At 38.4% G+C, this 15393-nt stretch overlaps 1 protein-coding gene across 1 annotated transcript in view; it reads left to right on the top strand.

The window, feature by feature from the left end:
• Nucleotides 1-15393, top strand: part of LOC140247897 (uncharacterized) — a 118058-nt gene that overhangs the window by 73031 nt on the left and 29634 nt on the right. Inside the window, exon 11 of the mRNA XM_072328100.1 lies at nucleotides 3444-3603. Within this exon, the coding sequence (XP_072184201.1) occupies nucleotides 3444-3603 (160 nt within the window). The remainder of the gene's footprint in view (nucleotides 1-3443; nucleotides 3604-15393) is intronic.

Below are 15393 nucleotides of genomic sequence, written 5' to 3'. Positions count from 1 at the left end.
ACATTATCCACTAATGATAGCATTAAAACAATTTCAAATATCTCTAAGGAAAACATCTCTTCAATTCATAACATTAAGTGCGTTCCCTAGATATTGATAGATTGGCTTTTGTTTATAAGAGAAAACAGTATTATAAACAAGACAGTAATCCCACTTGGTGTGGGGGTATACAGCATCCCCAGATGCTGATCCCCAAAATATTCAAACATTACAATGTTGCTGGACTCAGAAAACCTGTTTTTTTGCTCTTACAAGCACCGCATCCTTCTCGTGTAAGGTGAACCAGTACAAATCTTGAGGGATGTCTTCTGTGTCTGAAGAAACCCACTCACAGGGAAGAGTTGGGTGGTAGAGTTGACATCATAGAATCAGCCATTTGCCATTTAGCAGAATTGTTCAGTAGAGTACAAAAAAGGGGACAGAACTGTGAACTCATCAGAATGCCAAAGCAAGCAGGGGAAATGTTTCTGCCACAGGTAGACAGCTTCCTGGCAGCACTGATGAACAACTGGTAAGCTAACAAATCAAGACAATAGGTAACTTCTTGTGTCTTCATAAAACAACATACCTCAGCATAACTGGCTTTTCATGGATAACTTGAGAGTATGTAGTACATCTGCAAAGGAGGGATATTTTATTTACTTTATGAAAAAATGAAGTAGCATTTGTTGCAATTCCTTCATTTGAATTCCACTAGACATTAGAAACAGACAGAAATTTGTTGGTGAAGTGTTTTCTGCACTGTGAGAAAATGCAGACATATTTCAACTGAAAGTGTCTGCTGGAAAGTGTTTATGTCTAAGTTTCCTGGTATTGAATTTGTATTTATTTATTTATTTGTTTGTTTTAAAAGCTTCCAAATTCTACATTTTTCAGCGCTAGCAACGAAATGATTTTATTTTTGTACAGCTTTTTCTTTTTTTCCCAGAAAAAGGGGTGCAGTAAATTGTTGTAAGTATTCTTCCCTTCAGTTTTTGTTTGTGGAAATTTTTCAGAAATCCCTTTTTTATCTTACTCTGGCTAGTAAGCCATTTCAACCTTTTGGGTTTTTTTGTGATTCTTTCTGACAAATTAAAGAACTTCTAAGATATAGTGGGTCTTTCATAACTCTAGGAAATGGCATCTGAATTTTGCTTTTCTCTATTACATTAGCAATGCAAATTATTACTATTGTATCTGTAGAAGCCATGGGTGCATACAACAAGTGTATTATTAGTAGTACTGCTAAAAATAAAGCAATAAAATCAGGTAACAGGAGCAGGCTAAGTACATTTGGGCAAAAGGAACAAAGCTGGAAGACAGGCTTCATGATTCCTAATTAATTCAAAGTTAATTATATTGTTTATTACCATGCACTTAAAATCTTCATATAGAAAATGTTTATGGCAGCAAATAGACTGTAATTTAACTGCATTAAATTTTACTTCATTTAAAATAGGAATGTTACATTAAGTGAGTTTAAATAAATGGTGAGGTCTTGTTCTTGTTTAGCGAGATAAGTGGCAAGTCATTGAAATTGCTGACCTGGAATTTCAAAGATTAGCAGCATACAAAACCATTTTTTAAGATGTGCAGAAGGCCAGAGAGCTCACCAGCTTGATTACTAGTTTTTCAACTAAGCAGAGGTTAGTACAAAATTATGGGTCAACATTTGCAAAAACGTTGTAGTAAAATGAACATCTGGTGTAATCCAGACATTAAGAGACAAATGTTTCTTTAAAGAAGCTGTAGAATATGTAGAACTACACCTTGAATGACATTGATCATGTTTCCTAAAAAAACTATTCTATAATGTGTTTTAAGATCATAGAATCATAGAATCATAGAATGACCTGGGTTGGAAGGGACCTCAAGGATCATGTATTTCCAACCCCCCTGCCTAGCAGGGCCACCAAACATACACCTTTACTAGATCAGGTTGCCCAGGGCCCCATCCAGCTTGGCCTTGAACACCTCCAAGGACCGGGCATCCACAACCTCCCTGGGCAGCCTGTTCCAGGGCCTAACCACTCTCCTGGTAAAAAACTTCCCCCTAACATCCAACCTAAGTCTTCCCTCCTTCAACTTGGATCCATTTCCCCTAGTCCTGCTATTAAAGATGCCTCAGTATCCTCCTCTGCCTTTCACCAATTTGTATTCCGTGCTTTGGATTTGTTTTTATTTTTTCTTAATAACCAATTTCTTTATCTAGCCATGGTTACCAATATCTTGGTTAGGTTGTCTTCCATCCAGTCTCCTCTTCTGATAAGGGAATCCCATACTGACATCTTGGAAATGTAAATAAATTTATGGCTGCAACTACAAAAGAGCATTTCAAATAGAGAGTGCAAGAGCTAAAGCTCCTTTCGATATCAAGTTGAAAAATTGCCTTTTGGTGCCATTCCTTATTTCTGTTCCATGCCAAATCTCAACTTTGGGAGAAATTATTGAGCTTATTGAGTGAGCTTCTCTTCAATTACTGTGTGCACTGTAAGGCACGATGTAAAGCTACTGCAAATGCCAACTTCATTCTGATCTCGTTGAAGAGAGTTAAAGAAGCTGTGCTTGTGCTCACTCCCAGTCACCAAGAAATGAAAGACCTGTACAGCACCACAGAAATCTGGGTATTTTGTTGGTTGCAAAGCCACATAGCAATCCCTGTGCTTCTCATGACTACCCGGCTGGTCTCTGAGAAGGATGGAAAAGTTAAGGTTGGCACCAAGCAATAGCTGAATTGTAACAAAGTATGAGTGTGGAAGAGAGTACAAAAAGAAAGACCTTAGTTCAATATCCAAGATTGAGATTCCACATTTTCTGATCTTTTTTTGGTTTTGGAATAAAAGTTGAATGAGAAAGAAGCTCCATTTGAATTAAACAACAGTGTTTTGAAGTTTTAGAGTTCATCTAAGGCTAAAAATGTGACACTATGCTTTTCCAAAAGCCTCACAATATTTCTTGGTTTCACCTACATTAAGAAATACCACACAGCAAGCCTTTCTTGTGGTAGAGAATTTTACTGTGTGTTGTGTATTCAATTCCCTACCACAGCACAGAAATGTCACAGAAAAACAAAGCCAACAAATGAAATGAACTTTTCTTACATCAAGAGAAGTTTGGATTGTACAGGCTTCAGGTTTGGGGTTTTCAAAATGATGAGTAGTTCCTTTTCTATATGATGTGGTTTGCCAATTATTTCACTCTGGCACAACAGTACTTCCAGTCATGCCTAACTGAAGGTTCTCAATGTTAGCACTGGGACTAGATACCCAGCCCAAAGCTAAAAGCTGACACTGGACATTTCTGAAGATCAGGACCTTCTTTGGAAGTGAATGTCTTGTAACAGTTAAAAGAAATTGCTGCTTGCAGTTTTGTGGTTTCACTGAAGTGTGTTGTAAAGTGCCTAGAAGGTTGGGAGGGAGGGAGTCCTTTCTATAAAGAAACAAATGTGTCATTTCTATCCATAGGCTGCATAGCGAGGGGTGGCTGTTGGATGTATTTCGACGCATTCATGGTGAAGAAGGTGCATTCTTTGTTCCGCTGGACTTCGAGATTTCCATTCAGGAGCTGAGCTACATTATGAAAAGAGCTGAGCAGTGGAGAGGAATCAGTGGTGAAAGACGGATGGTGAGTGGCAAAAAGTGTTAAGAAAAGTCAATGCTTCACTAGTCCAAATTCCTTAATTTCCTGGGTACTGAACATAAGGACATAAATATATAAGAAAATGATTCTTAGGGACTTTTTAATTTTTATTTATTTATTTATTTGATTAAGAAGAGAATTTGATGACAAAGGTGTATGTCCATTCCATGAAAATCCTGAGGGATTGCAGTCTGCTTAGCATCTCTTTAGACAGATACTTGATAGCATTATTTGGGTAAGGAACTGGCTAGAGGGCTGTGCTCAACAGGTAGTGGTTAATGGAGTTAAGTCCCCCTGGCGACCTGTTAACAAGTGGTGTTCCCCAGAGGTCGGTACTCAGGCCCATCTTGTTTAATATCTTTATTGATGACCTAGATGAGGGGATTGAGTGTATCCTCAGTAAGTTTGCAGATGACACCAAGCTGGGAGGTGGTATCACTCTGCCTGAGGGTAGGGAGGCCCATCAGAGGGATCTAGATAAGATGGATCACTGGGCTGAGGTGAATGGGCTGAGGTTCAACAAGGCCAAGTGCTGGGTCCTGCACTTTGGCCACAGTAACTCCATGCAACACTGTAGGCTTGAGGCTGAGTGGCTGGATGGCTGTGAAGAGAAAAGTGACTTGGGGGTGTTGGTCCATACTTGGCTGAACATGAGCTGACAGTGTGCCCAGGTGGCCAAGAAGGCCAATGGCATTCTGGCCTGTGTTAGAAATAGCATGGTCAGCAGGAGCAGAGAGGTAATTATCCCCCTGTACTCAACATGGATGAGGCTTCAGTTTTGAGTCCCTCACTACAAGAAAGACATTGAGGCCCTGACACATGTCCGGAGAATGGCAGCAAAGCTGGTGAGAGGTCTGGAGCACAAGTCGTATGAGGAGTGGCTCAGGGAGCTGGGATTGTTCAGTCTGGAGAAGAGGAGGCTCAGGGGAGACCTCATTGCACTCTACAACTTCCTGAAGGGAGGCTGTGATGAGGTGGACTTTGGCCCCTTCTCCTAGGCAACAGACAGGACCTGAGGAAATGGCCACAAGTTGTACCAGAGGAGGTTTAGATTAGACATAAGGAAAAACATATTCTCTCTGAAATAGCTGCCCAGGGAGGTGGTGGAGTCGCCATCCCTGGCAGTGTTCAAGAGGCGTCTGAATGAGTAGCTACAATTTATGCTTTAGTGGCTTGTGGTAGCAATGGCAATGGGAGGACGGTTGGACTAGATGATCTTGTAGGTCCTTCCAACCTTGTGATTCTATGATTCTGTGATTCTATGATCGCTGATTTCAAAAATTATCTATGCCATCTGAAGATTTCTGATTGGGTTACAGAGACCTGCTACATGTTCAAATGTCAGTAGCATCCTAGAAAAGCTCTCAGCAAACTGGGAAATCCTATAGACAATGTGAATCTTCTCTCTCGAAAGGGCATGGATGGGGCTGACCAGAGGGGAGGGGACATGAGGATAGTGGGTTAGGAGTTGTGACAGTCAATGTCTTTCCCAGCCCTTTCCTTCCGAAACTATCCAGAAGTGTGGACTGAGTTGGAACTGTGCACTAACAGAAAAGGTCTGAAGTTGGTCTGAACTGCTTTGGTTATCAAACAATTCTGCTTTCTTTTCTGCTAGGATGCTAGTCTTTAAGCCCATATTCAGACTCTAAGCTGTGATGTGCAGGAAAATGCATTTATACCTGTGTTTGCGAAGTGTCTGGTGTTGAGGTTCCCATCACAAATGAAGCTTCTGGTCATAATGGCTTGCAGAGAATTAAAAACACCCGAAGCTAGGTCGTCAGTAATCTGCAAGGGATATATTCTTCCTTGCTGTCCAGCCACCCTTGCATCATCATTATTAATTATCATAGAACTATCGCAAAAAACAGCTCTTGAACAATACTTAAAGTGCTCATAAACTGGATTAATACGTCTATGACTGCCTCTGAACACAATGCTATGCTCAGCAACTCTTCTGCTTCAATGTAAAAATGAACAGATACTAGTTAGGAAGGAAATTATCCCTCTTATGCATGTCTGAGTTGCTTGTTTTCTTTTGTTTTCTAGCCCACTGGAACAAGTGATTTCACATTAAGGTCTGCAGGTTTTTCAAGTCTCTATAGCTACCTCTGAAAGATCAGCAGTTTATATAAATATATAGCCTCAGTTGTCACTGCTATAAACATCTGGTGCAGTTGTAATTATTTTCCACTGTTTTTCTTGATGACAGTTTGGACCTTGCAAGGAAAAACAAAAAGGTGAATGTGCCAATTGAATGAAAAAGCAGATACTCCATAAGCTTTGTTTTTCCTGAATTGCAGAGCACTAAGCTGCATTTCAACATGGGGAGGGAAAGCATTCCCACAGCCATTTCCCTCAGACTTTTTACACAGATAGTACTTATTTGCTTTAAAGCAGCAAGAAAGTAAGATTTTTGTGTCTTTTTTTTCCTCTCTTAGAAACTTTTTGCAGAAAGTCAAAACAAAGCCATTAATGATTGGTTACTACTACCTTTGTTACATGTTAAGTAAGGTCAAATGAAAAATATACGGTGGATCTCATTTTACATGCCAGGACAACCAATACCATATGGAAAAGGTGGTGGATAAGGCAACTGGAAACAACTGCTTTTCTGTTTAGGCACTGAGTACATTTCTAATGATATTACCAGCAGATCATTTCTTGTAGTAGTGCTTACAGATGTAAGTGACAAAAAAAACAACCAACCACACAAAAAACAAAACAAAACAAACAAAAAAAGAAGTAGGAAAGGATGGGGTTAAAAAACAAATGGAAGAAAATGTAAATAAAAATTGCTTCTTTATACACAAATAGTCTGCCCATGACTGATAGAAATCTGGAGTGAATACTGCTAAAACATAGCATGGTATCATATTTAACGTGACAGTATATTATGAAACATGACCCATGGCTGTGGACATAAAGTAAGCATCTAGTTTTGCCACACTGAAGGGGACCTGAATTTGCTCTGAGATCCTTCATAATGTGGACCCAGCCTCAGTCAGATCCAGTAGCCAGAAGGGTGTAATGAGGGCAGAAAGAGGACACTTCTGTGTGGCATAAAGAACAATGCCTATCTTATTTTGGTAAAGTAGGATGATGCCCACTTTGATCTCTGCCTCAAGATCCCAGATTTTTGACTCTTATTTTGCCTACATCTGCACTACTTTCATGCCTTTCCTGTATATCAGCCCTAGCTAAAGGCAAAGCTGTGGTAGTGTCAAACATTCCTGTTCTCTATGGGATGTACTACTGCAGACAATATGAACAGAAAGGAATAATGAGGAATGAGTGCAGAAGTCTGCATCTTTCACAGCAGTAGGATTCTCCCATTTTCCTCGCTGGGTACAGACTCTGCCTCACAGTAGTTAAACTTCTGAGTGGAGAATTCTGCCCCAAACTCCTGAGCTATATGCGTAAATGTTGTGAAAAAACACCAAAGTTCTCCAGAAATGTAAGATCTTCCCCTTCTGTTCCAAGCTTTTGCTTATATTATTTTGATGGAAAAGAGGACCATTAGACCAAATTTAATTTCTTCTTTGACAGCCTAGGTTTCTAGTAAAAACATGCTCCACTCCCAGAATAAGTTCTCCACATGAAGCATCTCCCTGCAAGATCAAGAACTGTATTTCCAGGTCTTGCATGTTCCTTGGCATTGCAGATACTGACAAACCCTTTTTTTTTCTGCTATGAATTTGCATAAGGTATTTGTCTTGTCCCTTTCTTTATGTATGTCTAGTTGTACAAAGTAATCAGTATGGAAGACACATCACTAGGCCTTACTGCGTGCATTATTAATGTGTTAATTTTTAAATAAGATACCAAATTAACTGTGAGCAATTTTTATAAAGAGGAGCGTGAGCATATCTTATATCACTCCATATAAAAAATATGCTTTAAATGGAGGTCATTCACGTAAATAGTCAGTCAAACCTTCTGGAAAAAAATAGGCCTGTGTCTTTGCAGTATTTTCTTGCTATTAACCATGTGCTTCTCATTTTTATTCCCCAGATTAAAAATTGCCCCATAAATGGGTATTTTATAATATGCTTAATTTCCTTTTATTAAATTGATAAATGCAGCAGCAGAGGACACATTTACAGTATGATGAGAATTTAAGGTTATTGCATTTTATAATTTTTATATTGTTCAGAGAAGCGATTTGTCATTTGGGGAATGACATCCATGCCATCATTTCAAAGTATTTTTAGTCATTCTTTTGATAGGAAAAAGGTCACTTTCTGTAGACCAGGAAGACATCACTCTATTAAACTAATTTGCCTACATGCAAATTTTGTCATTTTTACCTCATTAACTATTTATCATAGAGTAAAAAAATATATATATTCATGAAGGGGCAGCTAGCAGCCTGATGGAGCTGGAACTAATATTTTGCAACTCTAATGATTTTTTGCATCTTTAATTAGATAGCATAAGGTTGATATGATTAGGTCAGGATGTAGTGTTTTTCATTAAAATACATTTTAGAAGCTGTATTCATAATCTGCCCTTGCAATTAAATAATGAGCCTATGAGTTTAATATTATCGACCCAATTATTATCCCATGGAAAAGTATACCTTAATAAATTTGTGCCGTAGGACCTTCATTAGCAACAAAACGAATTATATTTCCAGGTACACAGATTACATGGCCACAATCACATTTACACAGCAGTCTGGAATGCACTGTGGGGAGAGAGGAGCCACCAGAGCCCGGTATAGCACAGAAACACACTTGATTATTTTGGAAGGAGTCGTTTACAATGTATTTAATGAGGCAGGCTGAAAAGAAGTAAAAATGCCACCTACAAATTCAGGCATTTGTAGAAACAGTGTCCCGTGAACCTTCTAGAAGGGGGAAGCATGAGTTTCCACCCTTCAACCTCTAACAGATAGAGAGATGGATGTGACCAGTTACAGAGCTTTATGGAGCTGGGCATATGTTAACTGTGTGTCACATCCTGTATCTGGGGATGCCAGGGCCAAGAATAAATAGCAATCCATTGACCCACCATTGAGATCAGGATTTCAGTATAACTTTTTTCTTGCTGGTAGATGTTCCTAATGTGGCAGTGTCTCGCTGTTCTCATCAAGCAGTCACTTTCCCAAAGTAAACTAAGTGAAGGTATAAAGTGGGGGGTTTCTTTTACCCAGCCAGATATGAGGAAAATAATGAAAGAATAAGAAAAAAAAGAAAGCATCTCTAGTGGAACAGGTTCTGACCAAGGCTGTTTCTGTCATGACTGGATTAGTTGTTAGATGTATGATGCTGAATGCACCATTTTGATCTAAACTAGCAGGAGTATGAAGGGAAAAATTTGACTGTTATCAATTTTTATGGGATTTAGACCCAAGGGTACCACCCCTTCTTGCAGTAGGACTTTTTTGCACCCCTTTTTTTGTAGGACTTTCTTAACAAGACAAGTTAGACAAGCACTAAGCTGAAATGACACCATTAGCGTACCAAGCATGGACTCAAAAACACTGCACATAGAGTAGCTTTCTGAAAAAAATGCAAGCTCTACAGGCAAAAAGATAATGTGAAACTTACAGTTCAAGTAAAGCCTGATGCACTGCAAAATTATTTTAATGACACTAGGGCTCATTTTCTAATTCTAAAATGATATTATAGCAAACCATAAAAAATTACCCGGCAGTAGTTTTTTGAAAGGAAAATATATTTGTAATTATCTTGAACACACAAGATTACTTCAGGGCCTATTATCGACACAATTTTTGGTACCACTTTACAGTAATTTGCATTTATTACTCTCAGGCCAACTATTAATATGTTAATAAATAAGTCATTAATACTTGTTATTTAATTGCTATCTATTTATTCCTGTTCAATAATGCATTAATTACTTGTGAATAGTTGAGGGCAAAATCCTGCCCTTGCTAGTTGTATCAGTAGTGGCAGAGAGAAAACCAGTATTGGACATGCTAGCGTTGCAAGAACTGCTGATCTGACAGAGTGTAAGTGCTTAAACACATTCACTGCAAGGAGGTGAACCTTTTCATTCTGTTGGGTGAAGCTTCACGAGTCTCCATATAGCTACTGAATATGCGGGGAGGACAACTGGTGTGTTTTCTGTTTGAAGGTTGAGTGCTATTCTGAGTGGATTGCTTCCCTGATTTTGGAGCAAACTGATATGTAGGAATGCATAGTGAGACTGGACCAAATGTTGGGCAAGGATGTCAGACCATGAATCAAATAGATCTGATTATCTTAAATTTGATATCTCTGAAGTTGCAGGGTAAATTTTTCCCATGAACACAAGTCGAAATGTTTCCATTGCCTTTCAGGAAACTTGATTTCTAAAAGACAGGTAGCAGGGATGTTGGTTATTTTGGGCAATAATAATAGTTAGATAGAGGAAAGATAGGAAGAGTTGGAAAGAATACTAGCATAGTTCAGAACTGCGGGACACTAACAGGAAAGTCAGCAAAGCACAAGTTGATAAAAGGAGGGAAGGAAAGTTGTCTCAGAATTTGTGAAGATGACACGATGATACTAAGGAAATGGAATTTGAACAGAGATGTCAGGTAAGAGAAGGTGATAGGAAAAGAATTACGCAATCATGTTACTTCTAGTTGCACTAAGAGAGTGCTCCTCTTAACAAATTAAAGATGATATCACCAAGTTAGAGATCACGGTGCTGCAAATGGATGAATGAAAACACCTTGAGAGAGCAAAAGAATAGAAAGTGTTAATTTTCTTTGTATTATCCCTCTCTTCTCTTTACAAAATCGTTCTGATGATCAATTATACCTTATTTATTTAAGTTCTATCTCATGCCCTGTGTATATGAGATTTAATGTGTTTAAAAACAACAGATGGCTGCGGTGAAAGATAAGACCTTATAATTGTGGCTTGCGGTTTCTTTTCTCCAAATTAGTTCCGGTGATCTTTGGGAATCCTAACAATCTGTGAGTTTATGGTCAAGCTTTTTCCGAAGCGTAACCCATACTGTAAAACTTTCTGAAACCACTCACTGGAGATTTCCACACGATGTTTCCAGCAACTTGGATTTTACCCAGAATCAAAAAGAAGTGGGCTTTTTTTTTTTTTTTGTGCTCTGAGAGTACTATAGGAGATCAGAAAGAAACAGTGAAGCCAGTTTTGAGCATATGCAGAAATATTAGCAGTAATGTGGGATTTGATCTTTTAGCCAGTATGAATAAACCATTAGATTTATCTGGGATAATGCACAGCTGTTTTAACTAGTACCACTAAACTCTGCTACTCTGGGACTATTCAGCACAGCAGATAGAGATGACAATCTAGGTAATAAGAAATAATAATCTCTCTGCTACAGAAATTGTTGGAGGGGAAACTTCACTGGTTTGCAGTCAACACTGACTTCATTAGAGCCACCATTTCTGTCTATCTGTGTAAGCAAAGGAGAAGGGAGGAAATAGGCCCATGTCTCACTGAACTTCTTTGTGATCTGTGTATTTAGTGTCAGATTCTCATCTGGGGTAAATTACTGAAGGCAGAGTCTATATTTTTTTGAATATTGAATGGTGATTGAAAGTCATCAGATGAGCAGAGGGAAAGTTCAGCCCTCTGAGAGAATGTTAGAAAAAATAAAGCAAAATGTAAGGTCAGAAATAGAGTGTAGCATTCCATGATCTTTTAGGTTTAAAATTATACTAATTCTCTATGGAACTTGGAGGCCTTTCTTGAACTGTACAGGATCAAATTGATTAGATGGCTCTGAAGCACTTCTCTTGCTGTTCTTTTAGAATATTTAGTTCACAGGGAGGTGAAAAGGAAAAAAGCAGGCTGGATGCATTTGGTATGACCAGTTCTGGCCATATCCAGGTATGTCATTAAAATCTCACAACAGCTGATTATTAATTTGTCACAATTTGTGCATGTTTCATCTGCTGCAGTAAAGAAGGCAATACAGAGGAGGTAAAATGATGGTTCTTTTGCCCGGGGTAGATATGTCTGACAAATGGAACTACTTAAACAAAAATTGAGCGAGTAGAGTAACACTGTACAGGCCTTTCTTGAAGCCACGTTGTATGCTATCTTAAGGGAACAAAAATAAAAAGAGGATGAAAGAACAAACAGGTATGCAAGCTGCTCTGAATCTGAAGCTCATATGGCAACATATTAATAGAATTTCAAAAAGATAAATTCTGCAGATGCAAGGTTATGTATAGCAATTCTTTTTTATTATTATTTTTTATTTTCACTTGATATATGATAAGGCTATACACTGAAAATGAAATGATGTAGTCAGAGTCCATTGAATTTGTTTAGGGAGGATTGTAAACACTGTCTTGTTTTTCGAAAATGCATTTTGTTTCCATCTTCAAGAACTGATTTGTTCAAGTCTCCGTTGCTATCCCAATTATATGCACAATATAGTATTTCCGGACTGAATGGTAACAAATCATTTTAATCCTATAATCAATACATGAATTATATAAAGGTGCTAGTGCAGATGGAAAAAATTAATTGTCTGCTGACATCCTTCTGATTACTATACTGGCAGAAAGGTGTTAATTTCTGCAATACTTCAACAGATATCCAAACTGTTTTGTCAGAGAGGTTGGACAGTGATGGAGGAGGACTACACTTAACTGTAATTTTTGTAGTAATTCATGGGAAGCTTTATTGACACGTGCTAATGGCACTTGATTGCCCTCAAGAGGTTTTCACAACAGAACTCTGCAAGTGCCACATCAAGGTTTGCTCAGTCAAGTAGTTTTTTTTCCCTTGCATCTAGATAATTTGTGACCACAGGCAAACTTTTGAAAATCCAAGGTGGTTTGCAACAATCCATTGGGGTGAATCTGTCATCAGCTGGCTGGTACAGATTGGTGCACTAATGAAGAGCAAGCTCTTTGTGTTTTTTGTCATTTCTGTGCAAGCAATCCATTTCATTTCTCCTCAGTGGCAGGGCATGTTATACATCTCATCCCATATAATCTGACTTACATTATAATTTGATTCATACACATCCTTTCCACAGAGATTAATTAGCAGCAGATTTTAAGTTTGCAAGTGAAAATATGATAATTAGTTTTCTTGGAATGTTAACATTTCAACACTTCGGGTTCTCTCCATCTTTGTCTTCAATGAAGCTGCAGTAAACGAGCACTATTCCTCTTCTAAATCAGACTCTTGTGAGGTTTGAAATACAGACATTTTCATCAAGCTGGATAATTTCCATACAAAATTTACTAGCTTATGAAATATTGCAAGAGTAATTCATACAGCAACTCCCTCCTCCTCCTGGAGGATGAAGTATGATGTGAGCAGTTCTGAAAACCCTCAGGATAGTCACTTATTTAACAACGGTGATTTCTATTCTTTGTAACAAAAATCAGCTGACTCTACATTTTTGCACAAAATAGAATTAGCCAATAGGTCTCTTGTACAGTAGTTGAGTAGTGTTATAAACATGGTTGCATTAACATCTTTGATTCTCTGCTCTCCTTTATTCTCTTGCAGTATATAATTCAAGTAATGCATTGGTGCATATAATATCTCGAAGTCTAGTAACTTAGCATGATTCTGACTAGAATTTGCCACTTACCTGAATAATAAGAACATTCAAAGTTAAAATAGTGACTAGAAATGTTACATGAAAGATCAACCCTGATGATTTAAAGACAACGTAATTGCTAACAGATGGGGCTTAAGAAGAAACTTGTATTACGGAAAAGTTATTGCATTTTTGTCAGTTATAGGTGGGTGTAACTGCTTAAAAGATAATATTGCTTAATTATTTGTGATGTATCCTCCTTAATGTATAGAATTTTTTTATTTTTTATTTTTGGCAATGATATGATTTTAAAAATCCTCAATCTTCTGTAATTACCGAGTCTATCTCAGCTTCTTCTTACATCTTTAGCATTACTTATCCTCTAAGCTTGGGCAGGTTAGTGTAGATGCCCGCTGGGATAATTCAAATGTTTCTGCCAATGTTCCCATTATGTCTAAATCACCACGTGGTTATAAGCTTGCATTTGTGATTGTATGAGGTGCGTGTGCCAGCTACATATATAATTGGCAGCATGTTTTCACAGATTGGGTTTTTAGGTTTTTCCCTAAGAGGAAATGGGTCTACTAGTGTACTGTTGACTGTCACACACAAGTTTGTTACCAGAGAGTGAATTACTTTATATATAAGTAAGTGCATTAGAGAATACTTGAGTAATGTTATGAAACTGGTGCTTCAGTTATTTTGCTTTCTTGTAATGACTTTCAAATGTTCTGGGACCAAATGGTATTTTTTTTTCTTTAAATACAAAATTCCTGTAGCAGCAGCAGGGACTATCGAAGACACATAGTAAAGTGAAATTTCCTGCCCTCTGAAGGGGACAGGAGGGATGTAGCAGGAACTGAACAAATCTTGGCTGTATATAAGAGTAGCGACAGGAAAGTCAGCAAAGGCTAAAGTCTTGCCTCTGTATCTGTCCACACAGTGAGTTTATCAAAGATGCACACTTGTTTTCAAGCCCATGTGTGCCTTCCCTCTTCATGTCTTAATGTGAACCAAAATAATTTGTGCCCAATTTTACAGGTAAATTTCTGTCTGAAAATAAGTGTTGGCAGAGCACAGATAGTCTCATAGGATTCAGACTGCTTATATACACTCATCTCTCCTAGTTTAGATATGCCAAAGTCTGTGACCACAGAATGGGCTACAAAACAGAGCTCTGGCTCAAGATTTGAAATAGTCACCTTTTCAAACTGAACAGAATTGGATGCTGAGTTAGATTTCCTGTACTGATACTTGACAGCTCTCACCAGAGCTTATTTGTCCAGAGTTTATTTGCTAGAACTCTCTGAAGGGATAGTAAATTTCTCATCCACTACAGTTTTTCTGTCTTAGTGATTATCAAGGCTTCTAAAATAATAACTGTTTCCTGGATCTGTTTGAAATCTGGCACAAGTGTCTCTGAGGCCAGCCAGCGAGTCTTTGTTGTTGCATGCAGCCTTGTTTTCTCCTGAGCCACAAAGTGGGAGAGGAAGCTATGCCCCAGGGAGGTAAGGTTGTAAGGAATTCCTGCCAACAACAAAAAAGAGAAGGAGGCAAATTGACTGTTTTATTAGGAACATGATCTGTAGTGTTTTTCATCTGGAGAGGGGATTGTTGCATGCTGATGAATATGGGTATCGTATCACAAGAGTGCTAAAATGCCCCTGAGCGAGTGTGTTCCTTCTGCTCCCCTTCAGCAGCTCCTACTATCCCGACCACTGACCTGTGAAATGTGGTCACATCCTCTGGATTTTTCATGTATTTTGAAAGCTGTGCTTTTCATCCTGCAAAATATTACCCTAAACAGTTAAATGGGAGTTATATGTACAAGGATATGAGCATTAATATTAATGGCAAATCTGGCAGGTCAGGTGGTCAGAGTGGGATAATTATGCCATTCAGGTAACATATAAGCACAAAAGGTTTCTTGGGTATATTGTTTCAAAACTTTCTCAGTTCTGTCCAAAACAGAACTAATTTTAGTAATCAACATTTCTGAAATAAAATCTTTTCATGGGGGATATAGCGAGATGACCAAGAGAGAAAGAGACCAGCTTCTACCTTTGGCACACTCTGAATGAAGCCAAACTTTGATCCTACATCTTGGTGCTAATGAGAACAGTTCAGACAATATGCTGTCCACAAGTATCCTAGAGCCTCCTGCTGCCTTTGGATACCTCCCTCTGTGCCTAGCAGCACTGGGATCTTCTGATGTGTTCATCTTCCTCCACTGGCTAGATGCAGGGCCTTATTTACATATCGGGCTCC

The sequence above is a fragment of the Excalfactoria chinensis genome, chromosome 2 (assembly GCF_039878825.1).
Source record: "Excalfactoria chinensis isolate bCotChi1 chromosome 2, bCotChi1.hap2, whole genome shotgun sequence".
NCBI classification, from domain to species: Eukaryota; Metazoa; Chordata; class Aves; order Galliformes; family Phasianidae; genus Excalfactoria; species Excalfactoria chinensis.
This window is presented reverse-complemented; position numbering and strand designations above follow the sequence as displayed.